General features: G+C 42.5%; 1 protein-coding gene across 1 annotated transcript; it reads left to right on the top strand.

Annotated features, from left to right (window-relative positions):
- The first annotated feature begins 633 nt into the window (after positions 1–633).
- On the top strand, positions 634–5363 carry LOC120792036 (GTP-binding protein ypt1-like). Its single transcript, XM_040131036.1, has 6 exons — positions 634–1024; positions 2814–2886; positions 2985–3080; positions 3244–3339; positions 3450–3581; positions 4394–5363. Exons 1-6 carry the CDS (start codon positions 1011–1013, stop codon positions 4625–4627), a joined length of 645 nt encoding a protein of 214 aa, XP_039986970.1. The 5' UTR covers positions 634–1010; the 3' UTR covers positions 4628–5363.
- The last annotated feature ends 20891 nt before the right edge of the window (positions 5364–26254 follow it).

Here is a 26254-nt window from a genome sequence, read left to right as displayed (position 1 = left end):
AGAGTATTATTAGCAGACTCCACGGTTCCCTTCTGTTCAGTCCAGAGCCTTTTGCATCGTTCAGTTCAATGTTTTGGTACGTTTTATGTACGTAAACATTGTGTTTACAGTTTGTTTCTACTGCCCCCAAGTGGCCAACCCCCCCAAAAAAGAAAAGAAAGAAAAGAAAAGAAAAAAGAAAAGAAAAGAAAAGAAAAGAAAAGAAAAGAAAAGAAAAGAAAAGAAAAGAAAAAAGAAAACATTAGTCAAGGCAAGTTTAATGTTCTTTGCTGGACTTGAACCAGGGATGTCACCGTATAGGTGGTTAGACTGCTGGTCCACCAAGACCAAGGATCAAAGAAGAGATACAGTCATTGTGTTAAAGAAGAAAAAAACCTCATAAATAGAAATAAATGTGTCGTAAACCTTCTTTAATACCAGTGTCCCCAAGATGGCAGCTGACACGCTGCTGCTGACTTATTTGTAGTAATCTGTACTTGGGTGGTTCCGGTAGAACTACTTCCTTCCTTTTTGTCAGGGAGTTTCAGAGCTGCGGTCGCTCCAGTGATGAGTGACGCGCACGAGATGCTTTCGGTTCGATGTGTATGTGTATGTCAGTCGAGACCAGCGGCACAGTGTGGCGCAACTCACCACTGCAACAACAGCAATTACAGATCAGCACAAATACATCAGCAAATAAAAACACTCAAGGAATCAGTCGAAGGTTTTGGACTCAGGTGTAAAGTAAGGGGGTGACTGTATTCGGCGGTGCGGCGTGTGTCCCTTTTTTGTGAGAGTGTGCGAGAGTCTTGGTTCCAGGTGCTGTCCCCGGTGCAACCTGAGCTGGTCTTTATCAATAAATAATGCATCCAAAGCATTCAGCTCATCCGTCAGCCCGTGAGATAGGTGGCTCCGGCAGGACGGGACGGGACACAACATCACAGAGCGGAAGATAATCTGACAGTTTTCGGGTTGGGGATTCAATTTCAGGGGTTTTTGATTTTGTGTCTCCTGGAGCGACCTCACCGATCATGAACCCTGAATAGTAAGTGTTCTTTCTTTTCTGTGTGCCGTGTGTCATTGATGTTACTGAGGTGCAAAATATTCGGCTCCTACACAACACCTACTGTATGCCACTGACGTCTGCACTTTAACCAGTATACTAACTTAGTCTTGTGTGTAAGTGCTAATGTTTTAACTCCATCTTATGTTTGACTACAGACCCGCTGCTTTAATTCTATGTGTATGTGAGGTAACGTATAAAGCACACAATGGACGATCTTGTGGGTTTAACTGACTCAGAGGTAGTTGTCACTTGCAGACTTGTGAATCAGGCAGCCAGGGCTACAGAAGAAAAAAGTCTACTACATTTTCTGCATAGAAAATTCAAGGTAACCTGGAGCTGGATCACTAGGCTGCTGAGGCTGATGGGTATTGTAGGCCTTAGGGCCAGTTCTGTTGCCAGAACAAGCTGAGAAATTCGGACTTCTCCCACAGGCTGGAAGATTTTCTTTGTTTTGATCTCAGGATTATTTTAGTCTGTCACATTCTCTTGAATCACTATTAAACTGTATATCACATACACCATAAGACAATTTAGCAAACTCTTCATTACGCGTATGTTTGTGGACGTTATGCAACGCAGCCAAGGAGGCTTGTTCACATCCCGTTAACAAACTAAGACTCTACTTTGTGTTTCTCTATCGGTCAAAGAGCCAGGACTTGACGTCAGCACAAAATGAAGGGAACGAAAGGACCGGACGCTTCTTGGCAGCCATGTCGACTCCACAGTCAATCCTGTCTCTTAGAAACTACATTCATATCCTACTGCTTGGGCAACACAAGCACTTTGGTTAATGTTAGGGAAAGACCGTGGTTTGGTTCAAATGTAATAACTTCGGTCGCAATTATGTTTCCTCCAAAATGTATTTGCTGTCGCAAATTAGTTGTAACTAACATCATGTCAAGGAGACAGGGTTGCCACAGTGTGACCTTTGCTGCGGACATGGTGATATTATCGGGGAACACTGCTACATTTTTACTGCTGACACTTGTGACTCTGGATGAAGCCATAGATATCTAATACCACACTAACTGCACTAGCGTGTGTGTGTGTGTGTGTGTGTGCGTGTGTGCGTGCGCGTCTTTGCCTTTTGGATGGTCCTGATTTTTCAAGACTTGATTTCAGTTTCACAAAATGCTCGCAGCCCATGAAACTGTTGTTGTTTGCCAGTTTAACTTAAACCTAACTCTTAACGTCAAACATAAAAAGACACTTTCATTTTGTTATAGGCTAAAACAGAAACATAAAATAGATGATCAAGAAGGTGAAAAAAGAAAATAGTTTTTGTGGCGAGAGTCATGACGCATTGTTTTCACTGCCAAGACATCGTGTAAATACGATGGCTGTGTTTCAAAGTCATGCTGTGGTTACGGGGGCGTGCAGCCCGCCGCCGCCATCTGTGTCTGTATCTGTTCAATAAAAAAAACCAAAGCAACGCCCTACTATACGCACCGATCGGCCGCAACACTGAAACCGGTAACTGCTTGTAATCGTTTTAACGCGGCCGATCGGTGTGTATACTAGCCTCTACTTTATTAGGATGTGACCCAGAAGTTGGAGGGAAATATGCTAAATGTGAGTATAACGAGAATGTCTGGTTTTTGTATAGCCTGGTTTTTAACATTTGAATTCGGCAGCTGTTTACGAACGAACATCATGATATAATAATCCACAAAAAACGAAAAAACAGGAACTGCTCACCATCCTACGTCCTGCTAGCGGAGACCGAACTGTTAAATGCTTTTGTGCCTGTTTGTGCGTCTCCCTCCAGCGACTACCTGTTCAAGCTGCTTCTGATTGGTGACTCTGGGGTCGGAAAGTCGTGTCTGCTGCTACGCTTCGCGGTAGGCCTGTGAAAACACACGCGCACACACACACGCACCTCATTTTAAACACTTTATTGATTGATTTGGTCATATTTTGACCCCCCCCTCCCCTTCAGGATGACACCTACACTGAGAGCTACATCTCCACCATCGGAGTCGACTTCAAGATCAGGACCATCGACATGGAAGGAAAGACGGTGAAACTACAGATCGTAAGAGTTTGTCTATCATCATTTTGTTTGTCACGCGCAAAAAAAAATTCCAAACGCTGAAAGGCAAAAACTGGGAAATATCATTTCAAAGTGTCGTGTAGGCTCAGTGTACCTGCAGAGTCGGGACCGGCTGGCACGCCATCTTACCTAGTGTGTGTTTCAGTGGGACACAGCAGGTCAGGAGAGGTTTCGAACCATCACCTCCAGCTACTACAGAGGAGCTCACGGCATCATCATCGTCTACGACGTCACCGACCAGGTCCGTGTGTGTTTTTGTCTTCCACATAATAGGAGGCTTCTCCTCTCCCCCTCCTTCACACTTCTTTCTCCCTCTCTCTCTCTCTCTCTCTCGCTCCTTTTTCTCCTCAGGAGTCCTTCAACAACGTGAAGCAGTGGTTGGACGAGATAGACCGTTACGCCTGTGAAGACGTCTCCGGGCTGCTGGTGGGAAACAAGTCTGACCTCGTTAGCAGGAAAGTGGTGGACGCTGCCACTGCTCGGGTAACGGCCTTTCGCACGGCGCAACGGGACACTCTGCTCAAACGCACTACCTCCACCAAGAGCTGTTAAACTACCCCAACCAACACTTTAGCAGCTGCGAGGCTGTAATTCCCATTCAACACCAGAGAAACGAAACCGGAATGGACGCACAACATCGATACTGTGGCTCCTTACTACTTGTAGGGCAAATGTAGAACGTCACCTGAATGTGGAAAAGCCAAGTTTTTAGCTTCATGCTAGCATTCCCATGCTAACGTTGGCTTGATAACGCGCAGTGCTGGCATAGATTTTGAAAGTACAGCCGATCCGGTCGTTAGTCTGAGAGCTCCTGTCGTGACCTGAAGCGTCTGGCGGGGGGACAGTTTGACCTGTTGGTGGCGTTTTCAGCTTCTTGGAAAATTTCCGCTTTTCTTCCACCGCATTTCAGAAAAAGGTTCCTATTCATCCACATTCCTCCGATGGCTAGAGTTACTCGGCAGAGTTTTTGCATGCTACAAATAATCCAAACTCATAAATTATGATGCTCTGGTGAAGTTTAAAATACCCGACAGAATATAAAGCAGTTGCACCACCTACAATATCAACTCATCCATTCTGAAGATCAATTTTCCAAAACTGCACTTACTCTCTTTAATACATGAGCACATTTCACTGCTAATACTTTTCTCTTAAATATAATTTTGAATGCAGAAATTTTACTTCTAATGGAGATTTTTTTTTACATTTGGATGTTTTTGCTTATTAATAAGATTTGTTATTGTTTTTTACACATCTAGACTCCTTCATCAGTTCCTTGTCCCCTCTCTCTGCAGGACCTGGCCTCGTCTCTTAAGATTCCCTTCCTGGAGACCAGTGCCAAGAGCTCTGATAACGTGGAGAAAGCTTTCCTCACCATGGCCTCTGAGATCCACAAGCGCCTGGCCAGCGAGGGAGGGGGGATGCAGGGTAGGTCGACAGAGGCCGGGGCCCAGAGCGCCAAGATCAACAGCGCTCCTCTGTGGCTGGGAGGGGAAAAACAGACGCAGGAGGCCAGTAACTGCTGCTGAGCTGTCTACAAGGATATATACATTGTACAAAACACAGAGATGTGTCATTTTAAAACACATCCACCTGTCTAGTTTCAGGACTATGTGATAAATGTCTGCCCATAACGCACACAAAATGGCAGAATTTGGCGTTTGCTGTTGAACTAAAAACATAATAAGACTTTTCAGGAAGAAAAACAGCTCGGGTACGAACTATTTCTAAGCTTAGTATTTTTGAATATATAAGTTTATATTATATGTGTGGCATTTTTAGGGATTTCTGCTTTATTAAAAACAGACAAACATGTGTCGGATGACAGAGAGATGAACAAGTTAGCCAAATGAACCACAGCGTGGGTGACGAGGTTTGGGAGGAGTTGTATGCATATATACTATTTAGTGTATCACTCCTTTAACTCGAGATGAAAGATGAAAATTGCAAAAGTGCAGTTACAAAAGTCATATGAAAATAGGGATATTTGAATAATGGTTCATCCTTGCATAGTATGAGAAGAGTTTTATTGAAAAAAATGTGAAATTAGCAGGTTAAGCTGCTGTTACGGATGCATGTACAGTGGGATTTTAACAGTTATTTCCCTCAGAAGTGATTTATAGCCTTTACCGGTTTTTGCTGTGTTTTGTTTGTTGTTTGTCTGTGTCAATAAATTATATTTCAGGAGGCTCGATGCTGAAAACATGATTTAACGATATGAAATGTAAAACAAGGCCTCATAAATGTATGTGTAAATATGTATATGCGAGCATTTTCTTACCTGTCACCTCCCTGATTAAAGCCTGGCTAATGCTACAGAAAGGGCTCGTTAAAGTTAGAGGAAGATCACTTCATAGCTAAAAGACAAACAACACACTGACGGGTTGTATGAGACGGGGACATGAACCACAGCGTCCGCTGGCGGAGGCACATTTTGTGCCCATGAGAAACAAGTGAAGACGATGTTGACAGAGGTCATTTTAGTATGGGGATGGGCAGGCTTTAAAATGATAACTGATATTTTAAATAGATGATGAAGTGGCCGGTTAGAACTGCAGCAATATGCTCTCTGTGTTCAGTGTTGGTCATAAGCCTTGCTGATGCATCGTGGACCAGTTTCGATGTGCAGCTGCTGCAGCATCCAGACACACAAATGCACAGTGTCAGTAATCAAACTAGGAAGAGATGGCACGGAGGATTTACTCCATTGTATGTTCGCGCAGCTCTGATCTCATTTTAATCATATTTCATAGGGTCAGTAAGCAGGACTTTAAATGTGCTAATAGGATAAGAAACAACTTCAGTGTTTCTAATTGAAGAATTTGCCAAAGCAGGAGGTTATGTCGCCTGAAATCTGTTCAAAGCCAATAAGCTGAACTTTAGTCCTGTGAAATGTTCAGTTGGAGGAAATAGAAAGATATCTGATCTTCGATAGCAGCTGGACAGCTGTTCAGGGCGTCCAGATTATTAAAAAGGAAAAGGTTCTCGCAGGATTAAAAATCACCCTCCAATCTCTGCAATTATGACACATTACTGGACATTCTCAGGAGACATTAGCCTGACAAATACCTCGTATTGGGAATGTGAAGCGATTGCTCATAATTACCTAACAGCCCTGAACAGGTTTTATTGGGGACATTTTTCACACAGGTCAATACTGTCGCTCTGGTCTGAGTAAAGAGCTCTCACAGTTGGCTGCGGATTCATTCCTAGGTAATCAGCTGGACATTATTTCAGCCACCGGGGCCTGTTTTTATCAAACACGCAGAATCCCTCGTGGGAATCGCATGGAAGCTAAACTAGAGCAGATAACGCGTCTGTGCTATGTCAGAGTGGGACTAGAGATTTGAAATGACGCCTCCTGTCCTGACTCTCAGCAGGAAGGCAGCTCATTGGACGTCACTGTTACCGGCGGCCTAGAGATGATTACGTGTTGGTCGAGCATCTGGAATACTGAACAAGGGAAAACTTCAAAATGCAGAATATATTCCATTTTATGTGTGGGATTTATGCAGTTAGTGAGTTAACCGATGCAAAAATAGAATCTCTATTAGATGTTGTAATTAAGAATAGAAATGAATAGTGTGGGTACGTTTGCTGTCAGCCTTATCCAGTCACATCCTTTAACTCCAGCTATGTGGTACTGTGATGACGCTGTTGAAAATATTCAGAAAACCAAACGGGAGAAGGGACGAGACGCTTCGGTTTCGCCTAAAACAAAAGGATAAAAACATACTGTGTTATGAGGCCAACTGGTCACCTCAGCCTGGATGGAGTTCGATCTCAGCGCCGGCCAGCGCTTCCTGTCAGTCTGCCAGCGGCTCAAGTGCTGAGCAGAGATATCAGCATCTCAGGAGGAGCCTAAACAAACGGGTGACTGTCGCCCTTCATACATGTAAAACACAGGTAAGCTGCTGTTAGTTGTCCTGCCACTAGATGTCAGTCTTGCTTCGTTCTTCCTGTTGCCAGTGGGACAAACTGATAAACTTGCCTGGTTGACAGGCAGTTGGAAATCTCATTCACAAAATTATGATCTGTTTTTTTCCCTCTCCCTCCTTCCCTACCTGTCTGTTCCTCTTTCACCCTCCCCTTTATGTACCCCCCCCCCCATCTAACCTGAGCCTTCCCGATCCCCTCGTTTTCCTCTCTCCCTCTTGTCCCCCATTCTCTCTATTCTCCTCTCTCAGCCCTCTCCCCTCCACCTAACTTCCGTCCTATGTCCTCCTCTTACGTATGTCCTTAAGCTCTCTCTCCCTCTCTCCACATCTTGCCTCGCTCCCCATCATTTCCTTCCCCATTCTCTCAGGTCTGGCTGTGTGGTGGGTTGCTGCCTTGTTAGCTTGGCTGCTGTTGTTTGATTGTGATAAAAACGTTGAGGCTGATGTTGAGCATATTAAAAAAAGGCATGCGCTGACGTGACTCGTTCGTGCGATACCATATGCCTCACCACCACTGAAAAGGTAAAACATCCGTCAGGTGGACGCTACGAATGGGCACAGAGCTGTGATACCAGGAGGAAAACACATGAATATTCGCAAAAATAAACACCAGTAGATTCGATATATAAATCAAATATGGTATGGCTAAGTGCTGTTATAATCTACTCTAGCTCTTTAGACTTACATGTCAGTAAATGGTTAATATCGGTTTGTGTTTTGATTGTCAAGTGCACATCACTTTGTACAACTATCGATACATTTGTGACAGTTATAAAACTTAAAATCTGAGCATGTTGTCTCATCGCTGACGCAAATTAAAAAATACTTTTTTTTTTTTTTTTTTCAGTCCGGGTAAATATCTCAACAGTAATAGTAAGAGCAACACTAACACTGGGCCCAAGCAACCCACTGGTACAGGCTAAAGTAGCCATACTGCAGTGATTTCCCAGCAACCCAAACTGGTAGTGACTGGAAACCAAGGTCACCTTACACTGGACATAGTCTGAGGGGCAGCACACTGGTCCAGGACGTGTCACCTGACTGTGACTGCGCATTGACTGATACCAGATGTTTTGCGTTTGCCACTCAGTAAATCTGGAGGCTTCCCCACCCAGACATCATTTGCATACTGCTGAGAGTGGAGGATGTTCCTCTGGCCACAGGTTGAAAAGCGAACAAATACAGAAAATGAAGAGAAAAAAAACTGAACACATCTTACTGACAGGAATCAAAAACACATGTCATTGCATGGTTTTTTCTCTTGTCCAAGCAAAAACCTGTCTGCTTACTTCCTGTGTTGCACTTCTCTGTAACACTGCTTTCATTGAGAAAATACTGCCCCCTCGTGGCCAAGAATAGTGTTGTAATTAAAAGAAGAGTCAAAACAGACCCAGCAACCAGAAGTAGTAAGACAAGATTTAGTGGGATAAAAGCAGGCTTTACTTAGTTCGTCTACGGACTGGGGATGCGTTGTTCCGATAGACCTAATCGCTATTGGTACAGGCATGGACTAACTATGTAGATCACGTATTGGCCATAATGTGACCACATTCACTACTGTTTCTGCGAGCCAGTGTTTCAGTTTTTACTGCTACAGCCGTCCCCGGCCTCATGTCACTTTAAACGTGACTCCAGCACGTTCCACGCTGTTCGTATCCAGATTTGAATTTTGGAAAGGGAGAGCACCGGTATTGAATCAGAGCTGCATCAGCAGACATCCAGGTACTGTAGTGGGCGCTGAGGGAGAGATAGGTGGAACGGTGCATCCCTACTAGGCAGAATAAGGCATGGCAGCAGGTGGGTGGTCGGCAAAAGGAAAAGCAAACCAAAAGGGATCAGGGAAGCAGGTCAAAGATCCAAAAACAGGTTGAAACTGCCAGCACAATTCAGAGGGCCTGCAGATAACCTTACAAAGACTAGAGTTACTGGGCGAGATTCTATATTAAAGGGGTTAATGAGTAAATGAGAGGCAGGTGCGCACACAGAGGGAGGATCAGATTACTGGGAAGGCTGGGGACGCTCTGAGGACAACTGGTGGACAGGAGATGAATGGCAGAGTCTGATTGGTCAGGAGAAGTTAGTGCATACAGGTGGGTGACAAATGAAAGGAAAACCTGAAAAACGAGTTTAGAAACAGGACGACGATGCCCCCATCCAGAGGGCACGGGGGGTCCCTGACTGGTTTGATGAGTATGAAAATGATGTGAATCACGTGCTGCGGCCTTCGCACTCACCAGATCTCAACCCAAGTGAACACCTATGGGAGATTTAGGACCGACCCACCTCCACCCAACAAAAACCTAACGAAGGAATATCTTTGTAGCAGAACGGTGCCCGTCCCTCCAGTGGAGTCCCAGAGAAGCTGTTCTGGCGGCTCGTGGTGGCCCGGCACCTTACCGAGACACCTTGTGTTGGTTTTTCCTTTCATTTGTCACCCGTCTGTAGATAAACAGGTCTGTTAAATCAGAAGGAGACAGTTGTGGAGATGAAGTATCAGTCATGCCAATTAGTAATAGTTTACCATATTTAACTATATCAATAACTTTATCAGTGAAATCTCAGACTCAGTCTTTGATGAGGAGCCTTGTTAAATAGGTTATGGTTGTTTGGGGAGCACGAAGTAGTTAGATTTATGGGGAAGATGTTGTACTTACCCTCTCAGGCAGCTGACTCAGGGGACTGACGCAGACAGCCCTGCCCTCTGTGACTGGAGCTGGAGAAGCGAACACTACAAAGAGCAGTGTAGGCAGGGTGTAGCACAGGTTTTCCCCAAGGTGGAGGAGGAGTGTTTCTGGTTCTGTCTGAACCACAGCCAGTGAAGCTGCATCATGAATACGAATAGGTGTAGACTCGTTTGAGGCGATTTCAAAAGCTGGAACCAGAAAATGTTTGACATTTTCGCTTGATAAATGACTTCAGTGATTCATTCTGTTATAAAAATTGCCTCTCACTATTTCTTGTTTGTTTAACCAATTGTGGCAACGTTGAAAATGTGAAAAAAATACAGTATATTTAGTAAAACTGCAAGATGCATACTGAAATGCTTAATGTTTGTGTGGTGTGGATGGACACTACCCATCCCAACATCGCAACACTTAACACGGTAAGAAACTTGGGCAGTCAGACAGTCATCCAGAAAGAAAGGAGGGCCAAAACTACAAAAATAAGACCCATGTTGTATGTAAGTGGAATTTTTCCCAAAAAGTAAAAGGAGGCGTTGTATTAAAGACTGAGAAAAAGCGTACGACAGTTGTCCTCATGCTGGCAAGAGCTCGGAAAACCAAAAAAATAACCGAATACGTTTTCAGAATCGGTGATAGAATGAACGAGATGCGGCTTGATCGACATCTCTCAACGTGAAACTAACAGAAGCTTTACTACCTGTAGCTGCAAGAATAGAGCGCATTGAACAACAGCTTATAGCCAATACCACCCGGTGTTCTGCTCTGTCATAATGAGCTCCCTCACTGTCATCTGGAAAACATTCTTGCATCTTTGGGTCCAGAGGTCAGTACTGGGAGTGTTCGTGTCGGGAAAAGTGCTTTCGTAGCAGGTTTTTCCATACAAGCAGTGAGATACTGCTTCTCCCTCGGGAGGCACACAGCGGTGGAGATAACGAGGCGGACTGATTCTTGTGGTGAAGGGTCAGCATGTCCTTCATCATGGGACCTATTTCTGTGCCGAGGGAAAATCTGGAGAGCAGAGTGGCGTTCGCCAAGGCTGAGATAGAGGGAAGATCTTTTTTCTTATTTCTTCAGTGTTCATACCTCTAATTTGGGAGGTTGGAGCTTAAAAGGAAACTCAAGGAGGTGCTTATCAAGCAAGACTGGGGGGAGTTATTGTAGTGCAGTGACACTGGTGGTATGTGAGCGGTGCTCTAGTTGTTCCAGGACCAAAAGTTTCACGTGATTTAAAATTGTTTGGGGTTTTTCACTGGTCTATCCACAGGTTTCCAACACAACAGATACCTGTGAATAAATGGACAGCGGGGGCGCATCAGGGTGTCAGGGACATAAGAACCAGAAACGTAAGGATGCGCATCCTGCTTTCCTCTTTAAAGGATGTCGTGGCCCAGAGGCAGCAGATGGTGAATGTCCACCTGCCCAGCGGCGACCCAGTGGGACTAGGACCTCGTCTGGCAGACTTTTATACCGGCTGAGGTGTGACAAAGGGCCACCACAGCTGAGCAGATCAAAGCTGTGGTCACATTGGATTTTATGTGATGAAATTTACTTGCTGCCGAGGTAAAAAGCAGGCTGGACAGGAAATAGCGCTGGTGCTCTATGGATATTGGGGACTGTCCTCCTGTATAACAATGAGCCCATAAAAGTGCAGATAGCTTATTACAACCTGTAGTTATGTTTTATAGTTGGGTGACCTTTAGTGGCCGTGGTAGTTATGACTGGAGCCAAGGAGGAAGAGAAACAGAGTCTGCATCACCTGGAGGTCGGGGTGGATGGATCGGTTATTCGTTTCCCGTTCGAAACCAATGGTCAGTTTTGTTTCTCTTAACTGGGACCGTTCCACAACCTTAGCCGCGTGTTTATTGTTGTAACCATGACAATGAAGGTCCTCTAACCTTAATGAAGTACTTATTTGAACCCACTGATTAAAAAGGAGTGGCTTACTTTATTGTCAATCGGCCTCATTCAAAAAGGTTTTTGTATTGTTCTCCAAACCTTGCTTACGTTAAAATTTTCCAAGTTGGACTCTAAAAACCCACGGCACGAACTTTCAAATTGCTCTTGAGAGTTTGCTCGCAACATGTACCACGTCTGTGAGTGTACGCAAATTTGTGAGACTTGAACATTCACGGCTGATTTATGATGATCCGTGTGCTGCTCCATTTTTAGGTGGGTATTATTCACAAAATGATCTCCCAACCCCTTGCACCCTTGGACAGTGACTTGCACAGAGGTACCTATTATAGTATATGATATTATGCATTTTAAAAAAAACAAATAAAACAACATGTCTTTCCTGTTGCGAAATTCCACATTAAGCTGGATATCCACGTTTTTCATCCAACACTGTCCCCTTAAAAATCCCGTTCAAATACGAGTAAACAGTAAATTTCTTTTGTAGGAAACTTAGCTGTGACCAGATTCCGCTTTCGTTAAACTTTTTTGTGGTTACGTTTAGACTCTCACAGCACTTGGTTTAGGTCAGGGAAAGACTGCGGTCTGGTTTTATATAGAAACACAACACATTTTTTTTACATTTGACAAAAACCACAATCTTTCCCTAAACCTAACCAAAGCACTTTTGTTGGCTGAACCTAAAAAGACGGGACTTTGGATGTGACACTGTGCCAGCAGTTTCTGGTTTGACAATCATATACTTTGCTATTTTTGCCTGCCATCCACCCCAACCACCTCCTGGTGACAGTGCTGCCATCAATAAATGCAGCTCTTCGTTTTTGCTGTACCTGTTTAGTTTGAATAGAAACGTCACTTCTAGGAGACGAGAGTGTTTGATCAGCACCTAAATGCAACATGCAGTTGTGGACTGGAGGACTGTAGAAACCGATTATGTGATAATCTGCTTTACCAGTTTCTATGAGGAGATTAAGAGTCTCAGAATTCCATACACTAATTTAACCAAATCCAGTTGCAGATTTTACTATTTGTATAAGCAAAAAACTTTCTAAAGGTGTTAGGTCACTAAAGTGAAGAAAGTTCTCCAATGAATCTGCTCCAGTGTGACTCCAGAACATGTCCTGTCAAAGGTTTTAATCTTATCCAGGGGGGAACCTTTTCTTTGAGGGATTTATTTCCGCACCCGATCACAAAAAGAAAAAGATCTGAACTGAATGATGATGGCACCTCATCTTGCTTTTTTTTGTTTCTTTGTTTTCTTGTGAACTTTTGATGTAAAGTGCTTTTTTTATGTCATGTCTTTGCATTCTGCCCTAATGTGACGGCTCAAGTAAAACCAGCTTTAAAGTGCTTTCCAAAATTCAAATTCTCCCTCTCTGTCTCCCACTACCCCCTCCCCTCTCAACATTTGACTCCCTTCGTTTTTAAAAACCGATAAAACCAACATCTTTTACTTTTTCTGTTCTCTGTGTATTTGGAAGCACTCGTAACTTCCCTCATCTCGATCAGTTGTCTCAATCTGTTTCTTTCGAGAGAAATACTGATAATCAGCCCCTCTACCTCTTTTTCGCTCTTCTTTGAAATGGTGATAAGCTGTCGCTCTCTCTCTCTCTCTCTCTGTCTCTCCTCTAAAACAGTGATATAAGTGTCTCTTGCTCTCTTTTTGCTTTGAAATATCTTAAAAAAAAAAAAGAATCTCTTTCTCTTGAACTTTTCCTCTGGTTAGTCTGACTCGCTGACACTCCATTTTTTTTAATAAATCAGTGTCTCCAGCCTCCATTCACTCATTGTCTTCCCTTTCTGTCCTTGGTTCCTCAGACCGAACACGGTGTAGGATGAAAAAAAAAAAAATCCAGAGAGAAAAGATTAATGTGTTTTTTTTAATCCATCATATTCGCCAGTGACACTTTCTTCAACAAACAACTGATAATACAAAATTCAACCAAAGTATTGTGCTCATTCAAGGATGGTAAGTAACTCATGTCCTTTGTGTGTTTCTGATAACATTCTCTATATTCTACAAGATATTAAATGATGAACTTAATTATTTTTCCAGCCAAAATGGATGTGCTGTGTAGCGCTCTGGAAATTAACTGCGAAGCTGTAGTTTGAAAGGAAATGCTGATGTTGATTTAGTCTCATTTCCATTCGTCAGCCTCAAATGACTGCAGCTCACCCTTTCAGCTGCCGCCTTGTGTGTCAATCTCTCACTTACAGTAAACTGCTAAATATTTTTTTTACCTGCGTAATAGACCAGGAGGTGACAAAACAATGACTGCATGTTTGCTGCTCCTTTAGACCTGGTAACAGATGTGGCTTGTGGCTCTGCTTTCAGAAGACAACTTTGCTGCCTCTAAGTTTCTCTGTCATTGCTCATTTGAATCGTCACCATAGTTGATCATACGGCACAGCTGTGTATTTTGTCAGACGAGGTTCCAGTCATCAAATAGCTATTGATTTGATCGGAGCAGCAGCTTGGGAATGACTCCAAATTGTCATGTAATATTTATGAGCTCTGATCAAGTCACTGTTTTTCTTTCTATTTCCATTGTCAAGAAAACACAAACCGAAAATTACCTGAATAAACAACTAAACTGTGAACTGCGCTGTATTAAAACAGTGTCGATGATGACAGAGAGCAGGAAGGGCCGAGTTTAATGAGCTGGGACGGGGCCCCTTCTCCCTCCCTCCCTCTCTCTTGCTTTTTCCTTCTCTTTTTCCTACATGATGCAGCTGCGTCCAGTGGACTCAGGCTGTTAGCGGTTGCTTTAATAACCACTCGTTTTTGCTAACTCAGTCAGCCGAAGCCTCAGAATAACGCCAGCCGAACTTATTAATACATTTTTGCACAAAACAAAGATTTTGTCCACACTTTCTTGCAGAGTGGTTGAGATTTATTCTAACATGGGTTTTTTCCCCAGACAGACGGGCGGACCAAATGTATGTTTCAGCCAGAACTTAAAACTCCTAACAAACACTGACTGTCGTGGCTATAATGTTACTTTCAATGCAAATGAACTTATTGAAAGTCTCTAGCCTTGGATAAAACGTAAAACTTCACATTGGGTTTTCGTTTCTTGTTAGTATTATACCTGACAACACAACCCTTTGCCGTTACCATCACAGGGGATACGCTGATATGCGGCCAAACTGCTACTTAGCCGCTAACGCTAGGTAAAATTATTAGCCTACTGTTTTTACTGTTTTCCAGAATTGTATGGTTTTCCCCGCTCTAACCGTTCACAAGGAAATTCACACAAAAACCTGCCATAACCATCTGCATAAGGACGACGTGAAAAGCAACCGTTCATATGGTCAAGCGTTGCATCCAACTGTCAGCTAGCTCATTAACTTACAGGGCTAAATTTGCAGATAAGCAAGATCTAGTTATTTAGTTACATAAAATCAGTGCCATGGCACCCTACGATAAGTGAAAACAATCAAGAAGTGATTATCCGATTGATCAATCATCAACAAAGTCAAAGTAGACCAACATCTTAGACATATGTTACCCGAATGATCGGCGATCTTGTCAATCGACAGGGTACCACTGATGCACTAGCGCGACAGGTACGCAGCAGGTGTGGAATTGGATTACCCCCCATTTTGACGCGGGTCACATTTTCAGGTCAGAAATCCAGAATTCTGGGTTAATCCAGAAAAATCACATCCCTAACATGTGGCATGTGGATGTTGTAGACCCTTAAGACCTTTCAAGACTGCCTAGTCCAGTCTGGGGCGCACCGGATATATCACTGGTGTGAAATTGAAGGAAGCAGAGGTGAATTAACCTGCTAGTGGACCCTGGGCAAAAAAATAAGCTGGTGGGTCACTATCATAATATAATACTATACTACACACACACACACACACACACACTGTTCACAGTTACAATGAATCAAGACAGTGAGTATGTAAAGTGGTAAAAGAGCTACATGATAAAGCTGTTAAATCTGAAAGGAAGAGAGCGATGCATAGAGGCAGGGCCGGATTTATACATGACACACACCCACACACACACACACACACACACACACACACACACACACACACACACACACACACACACACACACACACACACACAAAACACATGCATTCCCCCCCCCATTAACTGGTGTTTATACAAACGCAACTTGGGGTGAGAATCTGGGCAACGCTCACATGCTTCAGATCAGTCTACAGATCGTTTGCTAGAGCGATCTGAGGGTGATATGAGAGGGTGGAGGTGAAAAATAAGGTCAGACATTTCTTTGCCCATCAAAGGTGCATTTCTAAACCTAATCACTTTAGTTTTCTCAGTTCTTTATACATGCGTTTGAGGTATCATTAATTTCATTTGATCCTTTACGGTGAAGAGCTTCAACTTATCTTCGATATGAATGCTCCAAACTAAATCCTTAATTGCCCTTGTCAAGTTTGATGATGAAGATGACGATGGCTGAGATATCATTGCTGATGACTGCTTACAGGTACATGAGATGAGTTAATCGTTATACAGGTACTATAAATAGCCACAGATGCATGTAAAGAAAACTGCCTTCAGTCTTCTTTTGACAAATCTCATCCATTTTCTCCGTACCTCAGTTCTGCTTTCCCACAAAGTCAGAGTTCCACTCATTCCACCAATCGTCTCTCTCTGCCTGTAATCCCTGGGGTGAGCAATGGTAAGCCAATGTTGTTCTTTAAATATATTTGTGATCCAGTCATTCTGTCTTTCAGACTTACAGCCGTGCTGTGGTGTTGAAAAAGTTCATCTTCTGAGCTCTGATGCTCAGAGTTCCAGTCATGTCTTCTGGCAGCAACTTTTGGATTAAAGGAGAGATCCCGATGATGTGATTAATGATACATCACTGGCAGCAACAAGAGACAGAGCTCCCACATTGCTTCACAGCAGCTGTCAAATGAATTCACCATTCTGCAACAAGTGGCAGCACAAAATGAACCTCTAACTCCTGGAGCCAGGTGAATAAAACTCTGGGTACTCAGAAAAACCAGAAGTATTCACATTCTTTTCTTCAGATTTATAAAGCAGTGCTCTGGCATGGTTCCGTGGTTTAATAAATCTCAGTCACGGTGGAGGGGATGCAGTTGTACATCCCTAATTTCCACTTCCACAGATAACACTGAATGGATGTAGACACGCCCTTAATCCCCCTATATTGATACTTATGCCTGCTCTGCAAGTCTCAAGTCAAAAAAGACAAATGGAAAAAAAAAGAGGAGTTCAGACTCAACAACAATGCCAGAGTAGCTGTCATCACACACAACCATGTCACACTGCTCTAGCTACATGTACTTATGATATTTCTCTCACCATTATAAAACATCAGAAAGGAAATTAAGGGATTTCATTTACAATGCTCATAGTAAAACTGATTTTTAATTAATTGGGTTTATACGAGCATCTTCCATGGGAATTCTACACACCTGTGTGTAGACTGCAATAAAATCAACCAATCAGTAGAACTGGCCCGCTACCCAAATAAAAAGTGTTTTATTGTTACATTCAGTGAAATCCTGCCGCGTGGGTGGGCCGGTGGACCGTTGGGGTCCGACCAGAGCCCCAGCTGAGAGAGATACACCATAGGGATCACAGTCTGAGCTGCGAGTCCACATGAACCTCTGCTTTGCTTCCACATAATTGGCTTGAGAGGTCTGGAGGTCACTTAAAAAACAATTCATTATCATCAAAGCAAATTTGCCCCACCCCCCTCAAACCCTCCTTCCCATATTCACTTACATATTCACTGACATTAGAAAGGAGACGGAATGAACCTCCGTATTTCTACAGGACAACCGTTATCTGTGTGTGTCGTAGTCTTTTTGGGGGGGGGGGCAGAGCTGCTGGATGCATTATACCAGCGACCGGGGGGCCAAAGTTGAGATTAGGAACTCCATGAACTGTTTTGGGAGTATGCATTATACAGCACCGGTCCTGAACCTTGTTCTACTGTCTGAGCTGCTGCAGGGTTTTTACAGTTGAAAACATCGTCAGACCGTTTCCCACCTGGCAATAAGTCCAATTCTCATCTGTGCTGCTGCAACTCCGCCACACGTGTAACAAAATACTCACCTCAATCACAACAACTCATCCAGAAAGCTGCATCCTGCCTCGTCCTCTGTGTCCCCAAATTCTCCCGCGTCAGCCCATTCTGCTAAATTCCCCTCACCTGGCTTACTCGAAAGCCTCTGATCAAATTGGAAAAGCTAACGTTGGCCATGGCTCAGTCCCACATGCTTGCTGATGCTCTGCTGTCACTGACTTCCCCCTTAAGTATTTTTATGAAGCATTTTTAATGGAAATGTATATCAAAGTGCTTTCACAAATGAGCACAGATGTACTTGATTGAACGGCAGAAACAAATCACCTGCAAATTTATTCCTATGGTCCAACTTGTTGTTCCAGAAGCTTTTAAGCACATTTCATGACTTTCCTCGAAAAAAAATTTTTTTTTTTGGACAAATGGCTGTTTCTAAGGACAAGAACGAAGAAACTTCAAGCTCAATTAAAACAAAAACTGGAAACAAGTGTACCCCAGGTGGAGAACACTTTACTTTGCACCCTATTCAGCATTTACAACCAGTATGTAGAAATGTGACATAACAGACTGTAGTGTAGTTGTAAGTAGATTCGTTAATCTATTTGTCAACCACTAGAACTCCTCCTGTGGAGACCCGTGAGAAGTATAGTTCTGGACAAAATAATTTCGTCAACACTTAAAATGTCCTTATATCTACGTACCACTACATTGTAGTTTGTTATGAACTGTTTCTTAAATGTTCATATACTGTTAATGAATGCTAAATACGAGGGTTGAAGTAAAGTGTTACACACATTTTTTCAAACAACAGTTGGAATTATTTGTCACCACCTTTATGAATCTTAACCTGAGGAGAGAGATAGTATGCAGATTTCTTCACGGAGGAGTCTGGATCTGTAATTTGTACTGATAAATTTAATCATGCTTGAAATCAGCTTGATATACACCAATCAATAACTTATCGATCAAAGTGTCAAAACTTATTATCCCCCAGCTGTAGTCCAGGAGGCTGGAGCTAGCTTCTGATTCACCAGTCAAAAGGAAAAAGTAAAAGGTATTTTTGAGCTGATTCTTTGTCGGGACTAGCAATGGTCATTCATTTCAGTGCTTACAGGGTATGGACCCAAAACTCTGTTGATCAGAATGTAAACCAGCGGTTCTGAGAGGCTGGAGGTGGGGTTGTGCCTGAAATGAACTAGCCTGAACAAAGTGTCTGAAGGGAGAAATGATTCTAGCTGTTGCAAACGGCCACAACCAAAGGCAGAGTGACAACCCCGCCATTATAAAGAGGTGTTACGGTGTGAAGTGGGTGTAAATGTCGGACATAGCCCTGCATTCAGAAAGGTGTAGGGGGTGGGGAATGGGTTTCAGCGCTGGTCCGACCAACTGACAGGCACTTTGGTTGGAGCCAACTCGTGCCTTTAGAGCACCAACAACAGCCACAGTCTAAAAACTTGATTCATTAAAGCTCTGCATTAAAAATATTTCCCAGTTCTAATTCATATGTGGTTTAAAGCCATGTTTGCGTGAACAGAGAAAAGATCACCATCTTGGTTACACTGAAAATGTCAATGTGGTCTAGAAGCACGAGGGGCAGTGTTGACTTTTCAATATTTGAACACCACCACCATCTTTCTCTAGCCTTAACTAAGTGTTTTAGAAGCCTAGGAACATTTGACATAGGACGTAGACTAAACACTGTGAATGTAATCCAGGCACTTTTATTACCAAATGAGTAGTACTGTATACAAACATATTCCCTAGGACAGGTTTAAAAGGATAAATGGCAGCTAATGGCTTCCTCCGAAGGAAGAACGTGCCCGTTCTAACCAAGCTGACAGCAGCACGACAAATGTGAAGGAGAAAAGCAACCTAGAAGACTGACAGAATTATAATCCTTTAAGAAATCCTTACTAACATGCCTCCTTAGCTCTATTTACCATTATTTTTCTTACTTCCTTTCTTTTTTTCTTGTAGTGGTACGTATGTATCCTCTTTTCTTTCTTTCTGCTGTGGGCGGATTGCACCGCAGGCAGAGCAATGACTTACTTTCAGCTAGTCTTTGGAACCAGGACTAGGAATCTTGCAGTCGCTATCTTCTCTATTCTCTCCTCCTCTCTCCTCTCTCCTCTAATCCTGACTTAACATTTCTTGTTCTCTAACCGAAATAATTGCTAAGGTCTGGGAACATGGCTTGTTTCTCTGAACAAAAAAACCCCAAGAACTCAGGATATCAGACAGGTGGGTATTGTAAGAGTACAGCCAGATTATTTCAACCAATACCTCACTTTGTTAAGTCTAGTCGACTCTTTTATCACTCTCTCATTACTTTTATTCAAGTAGTCATTGAACTCAATGGCACACAGTCAGTCCGGCAAAATTATTTGACCGTCCATCTTTTTAAATCTGTGATTTTTGCTACTTACAATGAAAGCTAAAAAACAAAAATGAATAGAGAATAAATATATCCTATACAGGACTAGAAGGGATTCAGATTTGACGAGAGGAGACAACATTTAAAATGCCGTCCGAACAACCCAGCAAGAACTGTTTTTCAACAGTTGTCTGATTCACTTGTTTGATCTAAGGTATAGCAGATAGATGTCAAATTGGCTAAATTTGTCTGATTTTCTCTCCCGCTTCCTCTCATCTTCCTCTCATCTCTCTATTTGCCAAGAGGCACCAAATAATGAGGCTTAGTATGAGGTTTTCACATTTTGTGAGACCTGGGAATGTAAACACACACATCATAGATCTATAATAGGTTTAGAGAGAAACCATCCCTTCCTGTAACCAAGCTAACTTCTTCCATTTATCTCTCTCTGCCGAGCTGCCCGAATTAATGACGCGGGACGTGTCCTAACGAGGTGCGCTAATGAGCGGACCTAACGAGAAGCCAGTTCCCGCGGTCCGATGGCCTCCACTCTGCTCCACCTGCCCGACATCGTTTTGGTCTTTGTGCTCCGCGGGAGCGTAACAGGCAGTCCATTCAACCCCTGGTCTCTGCGGGCAGGGCCAGGGTAATGTCTGATGACGCCTCGCTTAACTGACCAGGACAGCGATGTTGCAGCATCTCAGTGCTGTGACCTCAGAGGCTATAGAAGTGTGCATGTGACTGAAAGGATCACTTCTTGATTGAAGTCCCAGGACAGGTACAAAGTGTTGAGGTGCCCCTGATTGAGCCCAGTGAGACTGATTTGTTAATGGACGGGTCAAATGACATCTAGGTTCAGATGTCTAGTTTATTGTTGTTTGACTATTTTTTAGTGTTAATTTTGTCAACAATTTTTTTTTTTTCTAAATTTAGTCTTAATCTTAGTCCTGTGTCAAATGTCCTTGTTACTTTTTATCATATTTAGTCAGCGTCATCCTCTTTATTGGTCAAGTTTCAGTTGATTAAACTCTGGGTATTTTAGTCTTCCCTTAGTCAAGGAAAACCATAACCATCAAACGTGGTGTCTAGTTGTAGTCAATGAGAACTGTTGACATTTTGGTTTTTTTAAGGCATCAGATTATATTGAGCATTTCGGTCAATCTAGTCAGGCCGAAAGTATGATCATTTTAGTCAAACCCATTTCACATGGGATTTTTATCTTATCATTAGCTGATGTATTAGTAAGAATGCAGCTTTGCAGAAAGTGTCTGGTCTATTGGTGTGATGATATCAATTTATGGAATTCATCCGGGCAAGGACCACGTACTGATCTGTAAACTTATTTTGAACCAATCAACAACTGGCCTGGGGCCCAATACTCCCTATAAAACTGTTAAAACATTATAAAACAATAAGAGCTGTACAGACAGAGAAACGTTTCGTCTCTTCAGGTTTGTTGCATTCTGACCCGCTATTTTATGTCCACATCGCTTCCCTTCCGATAAAGCAATGAATCTGTGGTTTTCTTCTCGGCCTCGTCGCGACAAAAATGGGAAAAAATATCGCCTTGTTCCTTTCTCTCAAGCCCTTGTCATTGTTAACTACCGCTAAGTTACTCCGAGTCCTCGCTGTGCTCCATGCTGTGCTCATTGTGTGCTGCCAGCCGGTGTAGTCCTGATACGGTGCACACAGCACAGCAAACAGAACTGCTGCTTTGAAGAAAGAAAAAAACAGTCGATAAAATTTTGTCTCCTGTTTTTTGTCAATGAAAATAAAAGACATTTTGTTAATGTTTTTATTTATTAAACTACATTTTAGTCTCGTCTTTTTGCCTCTACGATATTGCATATTGACATAGTCACAGTTAGTGTTCAACGACGCTGGTGCCGTCTCGTCATCGTCTCGGTCGTTGATGAACATGCTTAGTCTTAGTTTTCAACACCGAAATTCACACACATTTTTAGCATTTGCTTTGGACCTGTTTTGCACTGAAATACAGTCATTCAAATACTGTTGAAACAATGGTTATATGAGACCTTGACATTTAAGAAAAAAATATTAATTTTTCTACTAAATTTAGTCCGATATTAATCTAGATGTCTTGGTGGCTCATTTAGCTGCAAATCACCAAAGTAATTGGTTAACACTTAATGGTCAACTGCTATATTACATATTAAGCATTTAGAGGAGACTCGGGGTGACTTACTCCAATTACTCCAGTTGTCCGTTAAAAAACGTTTGAATTAAAAACATTACAAATGACCGAAAGCAAAGAGTCAAAAGTCATAATCTCACTCAGCACCCTGTCCATAGACATTACTACTCCTGGTCATTGCGGTAAACCATGAAACAGTTGTAGTTCTGCTGGATAACAGGTCGACCATACCAGTAGCTGTAGACTGTACCTGTACACGTTCCCCCAATGGACCTGTTTTTTCTGTGGTACAGTACATTTACTGGTGCTTTTTGTAAACTGGGGTTCTTAAAGACTAAGACTAGGTGTTTTATATTTTTCAGCTAATCTGAAAGGAATTTCCAAAGATAACTTTGCACTGTAGTTTTTATCAAATGCTGCTTAAACTGGAGGAAATACTGCATTTGCTGGGGACCACTTTCAACAACGAAGTAATATATACAATATTAGATGCTCAATTGAGTATTTGGGGCAGCAGGACAGTATGTACAGTGTGTGTGAGTTCATGGTAATGAAGGAATGTTTCATCACTGCAACAACGTGCTGTACAGTTGGACACAAAGGATTAAGATGCTTATGATACACACACAATATATGTTAATAGGATATCACCGGCCTTAACATCTAATAGGAATGGTAATATTGTAATAGTAGAATTTGCAAAGTACTTTTACAAGGGCAAATTGTGGTGGCAGTTCTTCATTGGGAATTGCTGTCCTATAGGATGTTTGGGACAGGTGTTTGCACGCCGCATCGGTAACAGTTCTGATAGCTGCCTAGCTGCTCACTGAATGTGCTCACAGTTGTCTCACCAACACACACACTGTATCTGCGCTGAACCAAGAAGGAGAAAACACAGACCGAATGTTGTGTAAGCTCGACATGTGATTGGCTGCAGTGGAGAGAAACCTGAAATGTAACCGTGGGGAGTCTTGAAACCCAAGTCAACTAACCCAAGGCTAAGTGGCTACGCTTTGACCAGTTTGCTCCGGTGTGACGCTTTGGCAGCGAAGTGATTTAAATGACATATGGCATTATTTAAACATGCTTACAGTACAAGAGACTGTTGATGTCCAAATGCATTATTGGATTTGCTTATTGGTCATTTGGGGATTTAGCCTGAGGTTGAGTCAAATGAGGCGTATGAGTGAGGCAGCTCTGGGCGATGACTATTTATCTGGGGAGAAATAATCTGGAGATGACTGACAGCAAAAGCTTCCATCAATAGAGAGGCATAATCGGTGAGTTAATGAAGCCATTTACAGGACATATGGTTGGTCAATGATAGCCCTACGCTGAGCTGAAGAGAGCCAATGTGGCATATGGCTTTAAATAGCGAGCTAGCTATTTAGCCAGCAAGGTTGTATTGTGACAGATGGTTTGGTTAACACACAGTAGCCCTGCAGCTACTTGGCTAAAGGAAAGCTGTCTAATTCCACTGTTGCTTTGTGGATTAACTGTTAATATCATCTACTGGGACGTTATTCACTTCTCAGTTTCGTTTCCCTTTTTCTCTTTTCATTTCCTCTCTTTCCTTGATGTTGCTTCTTCTGTGTTTTGTGTTCTCTCGTCTCGTCTTCTCTTGTTGCCTCTCCTCTCCCCTCATCTCGTTGTCTCTTGTCATCTGGATATTATGGAGCAGGATGTATAGCTACTGTACAGTCAGATGCAGGTTCCCAGCAGGGCCCCCTCAGACACCAAATATATAGATTAACACATAAACTCTCAGTTTAAGGAAATTAAATATCATCTTACATCCTTTTTAAGTGTATCACGCAGAATCATGTTATTTTCTGTGGTAGCGGCACAGTCCTTTTGATTTATTTATATTTCTGTGTCTTATGTCACATTATTAATTCATGATTCACTTCATGAGGTTTCTCAGTCAGCAGCGGACCCTCTGTTGTGGTGGATTATAAAAAAATAATAAAAAAATAATCAACCTCTGATCTTGAATTGAGCAATTTCCAGAAATTAACAGCAAGTAAAAATGCCTTAAAAATGTTTTTAAGCCCTACTTTACCCCAAATCTTTACTGTAGCCTTGAACCGTGGCTTTCAAGAGTCCTCATTCATTTAACAGCAGCTCCAGCCAACTGGAAGTAAAGGAAAATGAGGGCACTGGTACGAGTTGGGTTTTACCGGCGTAGCTGCAGACATCAGTTCTATCAGATATGATAGCAAGTATTTGTGGACTTCTAGGAATGAGGCAACATTGTTAAAAATAGGTCCAACTGGGCCCCAAGTGTAAGCAGTCTGAAAATCATTCAAGTTGTTAGCAAGCCAACTTTTCTGCCAGATCAACTACCACCTAAATGGGAGTCGAAACTGACGGTGAGCGCCCCTGTAGTATTGCTAATAATGCCTCATAGCACCAGACCAGTACACAGCACTACAACCACACACAAGTACGGTTGGTCAAAGCTGAGGCCGGAGGTGGGTCTGTAAACTGTGATGGATGTTATAATGGGCAGCTTTGACGATGTTTTACCACAAGAACTTGCTCTCCCCTCCGAATCACTTTGGCTAACTTGGGAGTTTGTTTACAACATGTCTGATTGTCTGGCTGCTCCTGCTTGTTGGATCTGTTTTCCTCTCTTGGGAAAAACGAACCAAGCTACAAAAATAAAACAGAAGTCGTATGCCTAAATGTGCCAAATTGAAATTAATCTGATTTATTCCTTGTTACAACAGGAAGGACCTGCTCCCTGGATTCTTCTACCTAGCTAAGTGTTGCTAATGCTTTTGTGCCAGCTGCCCAGGTATGTGGCCTGAGTTTCTGATACAATGGGTCAAAAAAACAAAAACCAAAGCAAAACAAGACAAATGTTAGTTGGTTCATTTATGTGGCATGATAAAAATTCCCTTTCTTTCTTTCTTTCTTTCTTTGTTTCCGTTTCTCTTATGACATCTGGAAGGAGGAAGGCACAATTGCTTGGTGACATTAACATCTTGCAGTGCACAGAAGCATTTATATAACAAAAGCTCGTACATTCTTTATTAGTTTGTTGGAGATTTCGTGTCATCTTTACAATGTACTCGCACAGGTCAGTGTCAGCAGAGTTTCCGTTGTACAAACTTGTTTGGGAGAGAGTCAGAAAAAGGGCAGGAAAGCTGAGTGCTGCATTCCTTATAAAGCCACACTCATGAAATGTTGATTAATGTGTGTCAGCGCACGTCATGCCACCGACAGGAGGTGTCAGGGGGAGGGAGCATGTAGTCAGTAAGGCTTGTAATTAAACCGTGGCCTCATAATACAAACGTTCGCCTGAGGGACACAAAAGCACAGTTTTCTAGTCTTGTGCTATTTCAAGTTTTTTGGATGCAGCCAGACTTCATTGACTTTCCTGGATTAAACTCTGACATCTTTTGCCTCATCTTAAAGGAGAGTTTTCTACATCTCGGGTCATATTTTTGTCATCAGTTATGATAACACTGTACTTACCACAGTTTTCCATTAACCCAACTGTATTTATTGCCACACCCTATAACTATAACCATGACAACAGCTACTGTAATTGCCAAACATTTATTTTAAATTTAAACAAAAGTGTTTCCAAGGGATGCTGTCAATTATTTGTTTCATATAAAAATGGTTGGAGTGTGGACAAACTCACACTACATCTAAGGATTTCTTACATTACTTTGTGTATTCAGAGCTGTCAGTTTTATACCATTATTTTCGCTTTTCATCAGCAGTGATCAGCTCCTCCATTTCCATTATGCACTGCATTTTGGGGCGATAGTGTCCATCCACACCACATTTAAATGCATGAACGTTTTCCAGTGAAAACATATGACGCCGTATTGCAAAAGTATGTCCTACATACATACGTATGGGAAGAACTTTGTGTCGCACTTTATGTGCGTCACTTGTGCTTTAACAATTAAGTTTATTAGTAATAACTACAAAAATGTTCTGATAGGCTGGTGGCTATTTGGGAGATCCTGTTTCTCCAAAAACAGGTACTATTTTCTGACTCGACATATAATGATTAGCATTTTGTGTG

Source organism: Xiphias gladius, chromosome 7, assembly GCF_016859285.1.
Source record: "Xiphias gladius isolate SHS-SW01 ecotype Sanya breed wild chromosome 7, ASM1685928v1, whole genome shotgun sequence".
Lineage (NCBI taxonomy): Eukaryota > Metazoa > Chordata > Actinopteri > Istiophoriformes > Xiphiidae > Xiphias > Xiphias gladius.
This window is presented reverse-complemented; position numbering and strand designations above follow the sequence as displayed.